A 12914-nucleotide genomic window follows, 5' to 3' on the forward strand; every position below is an offset into this window, starting at 1 on the left:
TCACATCTTGCTAATTCAGCTTGCACTTTTTAACCTTTAATATGATTGTAAAAAGTTTGTACTAATTAACAGGGGATACACGTGCAATGCACGTATCCAGAAACTAGTTAACCATGTAAATATAAACTAACTTTGATAATCCGTGATAGTAATCGTTTGGATTAATTTTTGTCAAACTTTTATTAACTTACTCTTCAAAAATGTTAAAATATAATATTTCAAAGATAAAATGTAGTAGTTTCTTTGAAATTTACTACTTTGTATTTCGTGCAATTTCTATTTATAACTCATAATATTTTAATAAAATATTACACTTTGAGATGGGTACCGGCTCTCGAGCGAAAAGTCAAATTACGAAATTATCCCTTACTATTTTTTTTTTTTTTTTAGAAAACATTACTCTTTCGCAGATTAGTAAATTACCCTTTCTCCTTGCGGTCCTCGGCAAGAAGAGAGAAGAGCAGTGTCATTCTAACACTCTTTCCCTGCCAATTTCCCTCATCGCTTTTCTCTGCTAAACAACAGGTTTGACATCTGAATACCTCTTCACCAAATTGTTACTTATCTTTTTCCATTTGTCATCTTCTTCTCATATTTTCCCCCAATTCTACTTGCTTGTCAGATTTTAGGCGCCCCTCCATCTATTTCCCCGGCTAAATCCTAGGCGATATCGTCTTGCAAAGTCGAGTTGTAAGTTTCTTGTCAATTTTGTACTGATTTTCTTATGTGAATACCTTAATTGTTTTCTAAATGTTAATCTGCAATTTTTTAAACTTAGATATGTTGTTTGAGAATTTTGAGATGACTAGCATCTAATTCAATTTTAGTTTTCACGGCTTTTGCCCTTACTTTTCTATGTTTCTCTTTTGCTTTGTTTAATATGGTTATTGCTGCGTACATGCGCTTCATAATATGGTAGGAGTCATGCCCATCATCATAGCAGATGAAAACCTAGGTGAATGGCTTATTTAAAGAAAAAGTAATTAGTGTCGAGAAACTAGTATGAATCCATAAACGCAAATTTCGTCGACCATTGAAGAGTGTTCTGTGCCGGCTTCACTCTGCAACTCTTTCCGCCTCCGCCTCCACCTTGCTTTCGCTGTCGCAACCACATCCGCTGATGTGTGTTGTTCTCATCTGCGGGAGTTTTCTAATAGAGTTCCATAATTCCCCAAGGGTTCGAATCACTCCTCCCCCAGCTGCCAAAGAGCAAGAAAATTTATAGTTTGGAAGGTTAGCAAATGCACAATATTAACTTTAATTTTGTTAAATGGGGATTAGATGATCAGTACTCATTTTTGTGCTTAACAAGTTCTTCAACTGATTCAACTATGTACCAACTCTTCACTTCTTATTTTCCACAAATTCCACACTCATTGGGTTAAAAAGACCAAAGCCCTCTTATCAATTTGTTAATTTTTTCATGTCTCAAGGCCAACATGTAACACTTATACCCTGTGTTAAGTTTCTTGTTTGAGATATCATACACTTAATTTTCTATGTGGGATATATTGGGAGTTCCAGAACTCTAAAGAAGCAAACTTTATCTTTAACAAAAAATGATGAGAAAATTGTCAGACTAGTTGCCATAGGGATAGCTAAAGAAGCAAATTATTGTCAGCTTTCTTCTTGAGCTGGTGTTTTATTTTGTTACAGGGAATTGCAGGATTCTGAAATAGCAGATATAGTTACTTTTTGTTGTGAAGCATTCATGTAGTGTGTGTCTGCACTGTCTTTGTTATATCTCTGCTGCAATTGACGTTTTTGTTATCTTCTCTTTCATTGCTGGTTGTTCGAGATGGGAAAAAAAAAAAGAAAAGAAAACCTGAGTAAATTAGGTGTATCGGCTATCACACTTCTCCTTTTACCTGTTCTTTTTTTAAGTATATTACCCGAAATCTCCCTGTGTGAGCTCATAAAGTATCCATCCCAAGCTCGGATAAGAGAGTGGTGCAAGGGTACACAGCCGGTGTAAAATGTAGTCTATTATTTGAATAACGTTCTCATTGGGAAGTGCCCACCAGGGCCTTAACAAAGCGGAATGGGCTACAGAGAGTTCATATAATGAACTAATTTGGAATATGACATAGGTGACTGATCTAATTACTCACTTATCCCTTAGTTTAAGTTTTTTTTTCTTTGATAGGGTAATAAATTTCATCAAGAAGGGCGGACACTTAGACTGATGTGATAACCAACTACACCGCGACCCCCCAGTTTTAGGCTTTTTGAGTATGTTAGACTTAATAGTTGTCATTACTTCTTCATATCTTATCAACTACTAGGAATGCAAGTGGATTTTTTCATTGGTGATTCCAGATTGTTTTATTTTTTGAGTTAAGTCTCTGAGAGTCTTCACTTTTTTTCTCTTCTTATTTTTATATCTGAATATGAGGTTTGATATTTTATAAGCTCGTGATGTATATTCGGAACAAGATATCACCCATTTGATAATAGTTCACTTCTAGCGGATTCTCTTTATTTTTAGGCATTACAATTTTGACATGATATTGCGTTCCACTTGTATCATTCCCCAATATTTTAAATTTTATGTCTTCATGTCCACGTCCGACAAACCCTAGTGTCCATACAGCTGCTACTCACCACCATACATCTTTAGTTCGATCAATGTAAAAGGGATCCTACACTTCTACTGGATGCTATGAATAAAGTTGAGTTACCTTATCAAAGAAAAAAGGTATTCACATGCTGTGGGAAATGGATCACCCTTCTTGTTTGTGGCACTTTCCTCTCGTTTGCTAAATAATTGGTATCAGAAAGGTCCCTTTCTTGTGCTTTCTTTTCTCTTTTTTAAACCATAGAAAACAAAGAAAAAAGATTTTTTTTGTGTGTGTGTTGGGGGGGGGGGGGGGGGGGACCTGGGTTCAGAATTTGCCTTCTCAGAGTCTGCAGATACATACTTTTTGATGCACCTAGAACAAGATTCAAAGAAAGCAAACATATTGGGATTCAAATAAAACTAGGGGAACACTTCTGATCTAAGGATTTGGCTTCATGACAGTTCAGATATATCAAAGAAAATCCAAATTTTGCATAGAATTAAAATCAACGCTAAGAAGGAGAGGAAATGGAAGGGGCAGGTGTTCAATGTTTGCCGTATATGGATTTCTTTTGTGATGACAGTTTTGCTGCGAGTATTCTTGATTCCTCATTGAGAATGTCATCATATTTTTACAGGTGAAGAAGAGCTTTTATTGGTTGTGGTCTAGAACCCACTGCAAAGTAACTTATAGGGCCTCCACTGTTGTATCTTACCTGGTATCATTTCCTTCTCCTCTTCCTGTTTAGGTAGAAGTACTCGGTTTTAAATTAGTTGTTGTAATGCTGTGCAATTATGGTTGATGATTAGGTGGTTTAAAATGACAATCAGTTCGGAAGAGGCATCAAAGAAAACTTCACGTTCTCAATTGGTTGTGTTGAACAGGGCATTCAAATTGGTAAGTGTTCCTTTCTTAGACTATCTAAGATGGAATTCAGACGTGTGTGATTGGCTATATGTATAGTTTTAACTTTCTGGACGGTAACTCTTCAAGTGTAAGATGCATAGGCACTAAAGATAGGAAGTTTTGGTGTGTAGCATACATAGGGTTCTGGTTTAACTGGTCTAAAGTAGGAGATACAATGACTTTTATCAGGTCATGAGGCAACGATGTTTATCTTAGAGTTCTTTTGAAAAAAGGGGGCTAGTAATTCATGATTTCATAGCCTAAAGTTAACTTGGTACTCATATCATGTTACTCCACTATTTTCCCACAACATATTTTCTTTTCCCTATGTAAATAACTGGGCAACATTCTTGAAGTCGTCTAGGTACCTTTACTGATTGTACTGTTATACATGGTTTAGTTAATATAGACTGTTGCTATGGTTTGAATATGTGATTCATTTGCAGGCTGAGCAATGGGTTAACAATATGGGCTCTTCAGATGATGCTAAACCAAATAATGTGGTTCTAGAGAGTCGTCCACCTAGGTAAAATCTTCTTCGACATGACTATATTTTGTTGAAATTCCTGGGGTTGATTTCTTATGTCATCGTAGGCTTGGAATTGGTGCTGCAGTTCCACGTCAATCTCAAACTGTACTCTCAAATGACCCCGCGGAACGAAAATTACGTGCTAAATTGAATGCTGAGAAAAGAAAAAAATTGAAGAGCTCTGAAGCATCAACAATTTCTGCCAAAGACGGGAAAGTTGATGAAGAAAGCGATGATGAGGAATTAGAAAGCAAAACAAAAGCGTTTACCAAGAAGAGGCCTGCAGCTTTGCCCTCGTCTCTGCAAGCAAAGAAGAAAAAGAAGTGACTTTGCATTATCTAGCAAATCGAGATGTGCTATAGTTTTCCTTTAGTATATTATTCTAAGCCTTCAGCTTCTTGTTGCCATTTTGGAAGGTGCAGTTCTCTTGAGGTCTCAGTCTCCAGTTAAGAGAAAAGTTTTGAGTTCTGAGTAGCTGACTTAGAGTTTCAATTCTGTTTGTAAGAGTAACAAATTCTATTAGTGATGTTTATTTCTGAATAATGTTCTTCCCTCCCACCACTCCTCTGCATCCGGCCTGTGCTTTTGGTGACAAATGTTTTTAGAAAACATATCACCCTCTCATTCTTGTTCTTGCTCTGAGGTTAATGGCGAAAGATATTTTTTTTTTTTGAAACCATGCTCAAACATGCAGAGGGCACCTTATATTTGGTGTCTTGAATTCTCCTTTGAAGTTTATTCTAGTGAGCATAAAACCAGGCAAAGAGTAATTAGTCTAATTACTGCTTTTTGCTGTTTCACTTTTACCCTCTTGCTTTGGTTTTCTAGCTGCAAACACTTGCTTGTGGATGTTGTAATAGGAGGGTGGCACCCAGGGAACATGTTTTTTTACAATCTCATGCTAAAGCATATTCTTCATCTAGCTGCAAACACTTGCTTGTATGAAATTCATATTCACTTGTCATGTGCTACATTACCATAATCCTGAGAAATGTCCATACGGATCGGCTTTTTTTCCATGTTAAAAGAATGAAACAGAATGGTGCTTCATCATCTACAAGTCAATATCTTTTTCATGAGATCGAGAAGCCCTTTGCAACTCTTGTTCGAGAGGGTGGAGTACACATAGCCCTCAAAGTGGATGATCTTGAATTTTTGTCTCCGCTTGTCCCATGGGCAAAACTTTAACAAGTGTTTGCCCCTCGCTTGCTCATGGACAACACATTTAACTTTTGACCTTGACATTCTGCCATGGGGCAAACGGGGATCAAAAGTTAAAGACCACCCGAATAAGTGTCATATCTTGCAATTATTTGGGTTCGAGATACCAAGATATGACTTGTCCAAATTGAAACAAATTGACAGCAGTAGCTTCAAGCATACTAAGGCTATCATATAGTGATACAAACAACCATGTCAATGTATTATTTCTTTTTCTTTCCCTACTTCAATGTTACTTTCAGTTACAACCACTTTGTACTTACAAAAGAAAAATCTATCCAAGAATAAAACTTAAAAGATGGACCAAAAAAGAATGACCTGTGTCAAACGTCCAAAGCCTCAAAAACCAATCTGCCACGCAAAAAGAAAAATAAAGAAAATCTAAATATGAAGGTACAACACACATTAACAAAACCAGAAAACCACACATTCTACATCTATTAGAACCCCAGGTCATTACCAGCTCACGACTGGGTTGAAGCTCAATCAAATCATGAGATTTTCTCCAGGAGGAACTAACTTTTGATATCTTAAAAAGCAGTTAAATCAAAGAGGAGTTCCGTGATCCCTTGAGTCCACACTCTTTATTTGCTAGCTTTTTGCATGGAAGTCTGTTATGTGTCATAAAAGTAAGTAGTGTCTCGCAAGAGCTGCATGGTCTACGTCGTTATCTAGAGTCTAGGGAAGTCTTCTCTTAGTCCCTACAGAGAGACAGGTCGGTCACTGGTCCACGCTACTGTCAATTTCATTCTTGGCTGGGAAGTAGCATCTTCTTCACACTCCAAAGTATCACTAGATATGCTCAAAATTGTGTCCTCCACCAACTCTTCCAGAATAATCTCCTCCATCTCAACACCGATATGTCCAAGATCCAACCGGAGATCCATCCATGTCCCTGATCTTTCCATGTCTTTTTTGACAAGCTGGTCCAAAGAATGAGGAGTTGAATACTGGAGAAGATACCATTCTACTCCTTTCCATACTTCATTTATCAGGTCCATCCCTTTTGGAACAGGTCGAATGTTATGTTTACCGAGTGACACTCCCGGGTGACAACCAAAATAGCGGTCACAGACTGCCTTAAGAACGTCATTTGCACAATCAAAAAGGAGCTTTTGATCATGAGAAGATCGGCTTGAAAATAACTCTACCTCGTCAAATAACGATGGGTCAAGAACCTGGTCAGACGAAAGCCACCTCAAGAGAAGATCATCCCAATTTAATCCTGAACCTAGAAGAACTGCTTCTACGTATTCAAAAGCGGATTCTTCATTTTCGAAACAAACTGTTGGACACACTTGTTCACTGATGGAAGACACTGGTTCTTCAAAATGAATTTTCCGTGGTTGAATTTCTGTATCAACTGTACACATGTGGACATCTACATTTCAGTTAGGTGAGCATATAAGAAAATCATAGATGATGGTTTAAGCAAATTCTTGGTGAAACAGGTTAACCTGGTCGGAATATAGTGCTGGCAGGACTGACATCATCCTCCACGAATAATGGCTCAAGCACTGAGACGGGACTAGGTCGCTCCATTCTATCAACTACACTGTTAGGATCTTCAGCTTTCCTAGGGCTTGAAGAGCGTGCAGGTGAAACTGGTGGAGAAGATAGAGTTTGATCCTTCCCAGATGGATCCTGAAGTAAAGCAGAAGAAGATTATAGATATTGTAGCACCAAAGGAAAGGGCTCATTCTTTCAAGCTAGTGTTCGATGAGTTCTTTTAATCAGATAATAAAATTTTATTAAACAATGGGAAAAACTCTAGTGTTCGGTGAGCTTATCATAACCTTCCACACACAAAAAAAGAGGAAGAAAATCATCTTGAAAGATAGAAGGAATTTCATTACAAGTTTAAATTAACTTTTTAGCAAAGACATAATTATACATTAAATTGTTTTTCAGTGGTGTGCTCCAATCTTTTAATACACATCCTGGAAAACTGAAACGGGCTAAACATTCTTTTATCCTTGGAGTATGAGATAAAAATGTTTGAATTTGGTTGGTACAGAACTTACATAGTAGCATACTGCAAAGAAAAAAATTGAATTGATTTGCTGATAGTACTTTGAGTTCACACTCTTAAATCTAACTGTTATTGATCTGAATTCATAAAACTTGTATGCGGATACTGACCTGGATTTTTTTTTCTCTAAACAAGACTTATCATGAAAAATACAAATGTTCATACCTTTTCCGCTTGTAAAATGATAAGAATTTAATAGAAGATTAGAGGATGAAGGAAACAAAATTGTACTATCATAGTAAAGCTCTACAACAACAACAACAACAACAACAGACAATTCATTTTTTCTGTGATATTCCAGTGAGTAGCTTATTTGAATATCAATACTTTTGTTAAAGTTTTTGATATGATAAAACATGTAATTTTTCATTTTCTGTTATTACAATGTGCAATTCGTAGGGATGCAAACTAGTAATACCAAAAGGTAGGCAACAGAAGTACTTAGCAGTCACTACTTACTTCTTGTAAGCAGTCAAATGACAATTCAAATCTCTGGGCAGAACTTCCATCATCCACTGCATTGGTAGCAGCACCATCGATTCGGATGTCTCTGTCAGTTGGAGAGCTACCTAATTCAGAAAGAGCACTCAACACTTCACCTTCTTCCATGCCTCTGGTTTTGATAGTTTCTTCAGTTAGATCTCCTGCAATGATTTGGAGACTGATTACACGATAATAGATTTAAAAATTGGCAAACACTGAACTGACAAATGAAAGGTCCAAAATTCAAGAGATGATCAAGAGAAGAACACCTTTAGGACTTGTATGACCAGTTGAAGCCACGTCTTCATCCACTGTGTTCCCATTTTCACATGGAACCTCTACATTGGTGCACTCATTAGGATACTTGCCAGAACAGCTAGATTCTATCTCTAAATCTTGGGTGGATGGACTTGGACCCGTAACATGGTCTTCTCGTACATGCTGAAGTCTGTCATCATTGGTTCCTTGTATAGGGTCAGTAAGAGGCTCACTCATTTGGGAAGGTAGCATACTATCCTTGCTGTTTTCTCTCGGACTGCAGCCAGGGGAACTGTTGTACTCGGGGAATGAAAGTATCCTCCCCAAGGATTTAGGCAACTGTCCACTACTCACCGTTGTTGTCTCATCTTCATTGTCCAGCATCTCCACAAGGTGCTTCTTTGCCTCGATGTAGATGTTGGGCATTCCTGCCCTAGGAAAGTCAGATGCCTCAGTCGGTGAGACTGCTTCAACACCTTTCGACTTGACTATCTTATCCCCTCTCTTGATGCCCAGAGGAGATTTAGCAAATTTTTCAGTATAAAAATGGTCTCTATTAGGAGAACTCCATCCTAAGTTTTCTCCAGAGATTCCTCTTTCACTGTTACTCCACTTCAGCTGCTCAGATGGAAATTTGCGGATGGTTCCTTCCTGAGAGATTCCATGACGATCCTTTCCCATCGCATGCTTGAGTTTTCTTTTAATTTCTGTGAATGAGAACTGGGATGTGTTTCTCTCACCCTGCATTGTACGTTTCTCTGCGTATTGCGAGTGCACTGGAGTGTTAACATTGGTTTGAGCACTAGGTGATTGCAAGCCCGCTGGTCCAGGCTTCAAAATAACGATTTTACTTGATGGTCGGGGTGTCTCATCTTCCATTGGGGGGTAAATTTCTTGAGACTTGCTCCTCCTCCTGAAAAATTTGCGTTGTTTGTGGTTTATGACGTCGTCTGTTTTTGCATGAAGTCGGTTTTCCTTTGACATATTAGATTCTGGAATCAAGTTAGGTTTCTGCTTTTCCTCAAACTGAGCATCCTCCAAACTTCCGATTTGCTTTAACAGCCTTGAATTTGGATCTTGTAGGAGTGTCAAGATAAATTCCTTATTTGAGCTTAGTGTCTGCAGAGCATCCATAAACTCTTTTGATTGGAGAGTCTTGTTATCTTCTCCCAACTGTTTATTGTTTCTTGATCTCTGATTTATAAACACCTCAATCGCTGCATTTACCTTTTCTTCAACAACTGGCTGAGTCTGATCTGACTGCTTGTTATGATCATTATGTAAATCTTGGCGGGCCTTCACAAACTTACGACTTTTCTGATGAATCTGGCGGAGCTCTTCCATTACAATGTCCAGATCATCGAGGGCCTTCCCTCCAGAATCTTGAAGATGCGGTGCTTCAGACCTCAAATTTCCGTCATCATCTAAATCATGAAAGTGCGTATTACTTGGTCTGCGTGTTCGCCTGCTGTTCTTTCTTGCACGCCATGATTTTTGTGAATTAAACTCTTCTGCATCTATTTCAGAACCATTTCCCTGATTTTTCAGGCTTTGCTCATTCACCATTTCTTCTTCCATCAGCTCCTTTACACTTGTTTTAGGATCAGGTACTGCTACCTCACTTTCTTCATTATCCTAAAATCATCAATACCATACATTTTATCATGCCAGCATATGGATAAACAAAAAACTGTTAGGATCAGCGTAAATGCTAAAGCGTCTTCAAAGCCTTATTGTTCCAAAAAAATTATATATTCAATATACCGTCACAATGTTGCCTCATAACACACCTCAATATTCAGTCTATTGTCAGTGGGATCTGGTAATTCCTGCATAGAGCTTGAACAAGGAGAATCTGCAGAAGACAAAACAACATGATTTTGTTGGACAAGGGGAGGGGATGAAAGAATTGACATCAGATGGTAGAAAGCTGCAAACAAAGAACAGAGACAGATTCATCTCTAAGAGTGAGGATTATAGATATCTTACCAACAGCTGGTTTGCTTCCTTGCTTTCTATCTGAGAGTAACTTTCTAGTGGTTCGACCATGACGAAAATCAAAGATGCTAATCAAACCCCAAATGCAACCGGCTCGATCCTTCTCATATCTCAGAGTGGGTCGCTGTGATCTCTTTGCCATGTTCACGAACTTATTAAATTTCAGTGCACTCTATTCAATTGTCGATACTACGATAGCCTCTCTGCTCAAGTCTGATCAAGAAGAAAAAAAATTTAGATTAAGGACATATAATTGGAAACTCCCTAATATTCTGAATCAAGGAAAGGGAATCGAAACAACATAGACTCCGTAGCAAATGAATGCAACTAACTAGCCAATAAAGATCCTAGTGAGAAACATCAAATTATTATTCCAATGGACTAGTCTATGTAGCATTTTCTCAATAGACTCACCTTCAGATCTCTTCCAATAAAAGCAATAAAAAGTTTGCAACAAACAGAATGGAAGGATCATGAAAATTCTACTAATATACAAAATATGGAATATCACTGCGGCGAAAACGGAGATGCTTCCAAGATCATATCAATTGAAGTAGTGAAAAGGGGTTGATAAAAGGAAACAACAGAAAACTTTTACCAAAATTTTGGAACCTTGAGAACCAACCAAAGAAGAAGGCAACAAATATGCAGCAAATTGTACATAAAAACCAAAAAACAATTCCCTCTTTCAACTCCACAAGTTTCCCAACAGAGTAAAGCTAAAGGAACTGTAGACTTACCTAGTTGGTAACGAATCAAAAATTTGCTTTTTCACTTTTCAAGAACAATCTTTAACACTATTTTCAATAAGGGCAGTGCAATCTCCCCAAAAAACAATACTACATGGAAAGCAATTTGGCTCCACTACAAAAACTTGAGCACTTCATTATATACACAGAGAGCAAAAACATCAATTTTTCTCCAACCAACAACTTTGCCAGCAAAATGGCCCTTCAACTATTGAGAAAACTGTTTCAGACACAGAATGTGGCATCAGCAAATCATAAAGAACCTCAAAGATCACTTCTTTGTACTTTTTTGTCGGCAGAAACTTGAAAACCCAAAATTCCTATTTTTTAATCAATTAAGAGGCACCCCCACAAAGAGATTTTCACCAAGATTGAAACTTTTTGCCTCATGAATCATGCAATTAAGAATAAACCAAATATGTAACAATCAGAACGACAATTTCTTCTTCTTTGGCACGTTGAATAGAATAAAATATCTTTTTTTTCTTCTTCTTACAACACTAGATATATTAAAAAAACTAGATTGAAAGGGATTTTATCAACCAGAAAGGGTCAAAGAAAGAGGAAGTATAACACCTAACAATAATTCAATACTAAGAACTCTTCTTTTTTTTTACTTTTTTTTCTTCTTTTGGCTATAAGGGTATCTATACCGACCAAAAAGATAAAAAGAGAGAACCCCAGATAACTAAAACACCGACCCACGTATTTACCCAAAGAAAATTAGCTGTGGTCCGTGGGGCAGCCATTAAAGACCAAAGAAGTTGGAGAAAAAAAAAAAAGCAAACTTAGAACTGGAAAGTAAAGATGCTACTGTGTGTGTGTGTGAGAGAGAAAAGAGGTTTAGGCCTTTAGGGTGGTGGACAATTAAGCTGACGAAGAAGAAGAAGAATTCTTGACACCTGGGATTCTAATGGTGGGACCAATACAAATGGAGCCTCCCACTATAGGAAAAGTTTTTTTTGCTTCTTTTGATTTTCTTATTTTTGTTTCTTTTCTTGGTCTTTTTTTCATCAATCTTTTTCCTAAATCAGATTTTCAACTCCACGTTCATCAACATATAGATATCATCATCACTGTCACTATGACACCACCCCCCACATCTGTCTCACACCACTATGCAAAAATAGGTGTTTTTTTCTTTTTAGCATTTTGCTTTTGCTTTTGATTGTGAGTTATGTGGTAATCAGACAAAAACGTATGAGCATTGGATTCATACGCGTTGAAAGAGAGAGGGAGAGAAAAAGAAAAAGAGAAATAACTGTGAGCGTTATTACACTTTTTTTTGGTAGAAATTGACTTCTAGTTTTAATGTACTGTATACTAGTAGCTGTGGATGATAGGGAAAGGTGATATGTGTGGAATTATGTGAAAATTACAAGGACAAGACTGACATTTACATTTTGTTTTTGTAGCAGACAAAATAAATAATCTGATCCAGGTGTTATGTATTTAATTAATTTCCACTTGGATTTGGATTTGATACATTTTTAAAAAAAAAATTAAACTATGTTAGTACTATTTTAGATTATAGACATTTAACCAAAGTTCTTTTTCTTACCAGTAAACTCGGTTTTAGTTCATTTTGGATCTTAAAATCTAATTGTACGGCTATACTTAATATTTTTGTACTGAGTTTATTTAGGTATTGAAACTGATTTATGAACATTTTAAGCTACTTTATGCATTAATTTTTGTGATTTTGTATTTGATTTTTTTTTTTCTTTCCACGAGAACGCGTTAATATCTAACTTCTTTGCTAAAAATAATTTTATCCTGCATATTATTTCATGTCGGGCAAGATCGAAATTACGGGTAACGCAATTAGAGTTCGTATGGGATTTCGTGAATTACATGAAATTAGTTATAGTAGATTCTCATAATATAATATTATCATATACTTAGTAAATTAATATTATCATAAGTTTGGTGGATTCTCCACAATAATTGCATGAAGTTAATTATAGTAGATTCTCATAATTTAATATTATCATATATTTAGTAAATTACTAATTTATCTAGAGTTGTTACTGACTCTATATATCATTCAATTTATTATGGAGAATCCACCAAACTATTTTAATGATAAAATTAATTATTATTACATAAAAGACTTATGTGACAGGTTGGTAAAGCATTGATTGATCTAAAAAATTAAAAGAACTTATTCATTTCAC

At 36.6% G+C, this 12914-nt stretch overlaps 2 protein-coding genes across 7 annotated transcripts; one reads left to right on the forward strand and one right to left on the reverse strand.

Annotated features, from left to right (window-relative positions):
• LOC109241552 (uncharacterized protein PB1E7.01c) lies at positions 416-4552 on the forward strand. Its single transcript, XM_019408334.1, has 6 exons — positions 416-525; positions 623-690; positions 3199-3279; positions 3371-3458; positions 3914-3993; positions 4062-4552. The coding sequence occupies exons 4-6, from the start codon at positions 3381-3383 to the stop codon at positions 4321-4323; spliced, it is 420 nt and encodes a 139-aa protein (XP_019263879.1). The 5' UTR covers positions 416-525; positions 623-690; positions 3199-3279; positions 3371-3380; the 3' UTR covers positions 4324-4552.
• Positions 5393-12013, reverse strand: LOC109241635. Of its 6 annotated transcripts, none has more exons than XM_019408473.1 (7): positions 11640-12013; positions 9980-10201; positions 9781-9845; positions 8002-9625; positions 7709-7893; positions 6675-6861; positions 5393-6598 (listed from the first exon to the last, which is right to left on the reverse strand). In XM_019408473.1, the coding sequence occupies exons 2-7, from the start codon at positions 10128-10130 to the stop codon at positions 5919-5921; spliced, it is 2892 nt and encodes a 963-aa protein (XP_019264018.1). In that variant the 5' UTR covers positions 10131-10201; positions 11640-12013; the 3' UTR covers positions 5393-5918. The 6 variants fall into 6 exon arrangements, with proteins under 6 accessions (XP_019264018.1, XP_019264076.1, XP_019264145.1 ...); XM_019408531.1 differs by lacking the exon at positions 11640-12013 and adding an exon at positions 11451-11616; XM_019408600.1 differs by lacking the exon at positions 11640-12013 and adding an exon at positions 11439-11616.

Source organism: Nicotiana attenuata, chromosome 1 (genome assembly GCF_001879085.1).
Source record: "Nicotiana attenuata strain UT chromosome 1, NIATTr2, whole genome shotgun sequence".
Taxonomy (NCBI): Eukaryota; Viridiplantae; Streptophyta; class Magnoliopsida; order Solanales; family Solanaceae; genus Nicotiana; species Nicotiana attenuata.

Excerpts from the sequence above, each read along its gene's own strand:
- LOC109241635 (XM_019408473.1), bottom strand. The coding sequence starts at position 10,130 with ATGGCAAAGAGATCACAGCGACCCACTCTGAGATATGAGAAGGATCGA. Across the intron at positions 9,626-9,780 it reads ACAATAGACTGAATATTGAG|GATAATGAAGAAAGTGAGGT; the intron begins GTGTGTTATGAG and ends TGATGATTTTAG. Across the intron at positions 7,894-8,001 it reads TGGTCATACAAGTCCTAAAG|GAGATCTAACTGAAGAAACT; the intron begins GTGTTCTTCTCT and ends AAATCATTGCAG.
- LOC109241552 (XM_019408334.1), top strand. The coding sequence starts at position 3,381 with ATGACAATCAGTTCGGAAGAGGCATCAAAGAAAACTTCACGTTCTCAA. Across the intron at positions 3,459-3,913 it reads TGAACAGGGCATTCAAATTG|GCTGAGCAATGGGTTAACAA; the intron begins GTAAGTGTTCCT and ends ATTCATTTGCAG. Across the intron at positions 3,994-4,061 it reads CTAGAGAGTCGTCCACCTAG|GCTTGGAATTGGTGCTGCAG; the intron begins GTAAAATCTTCT and ends ATGTCATCGTAG.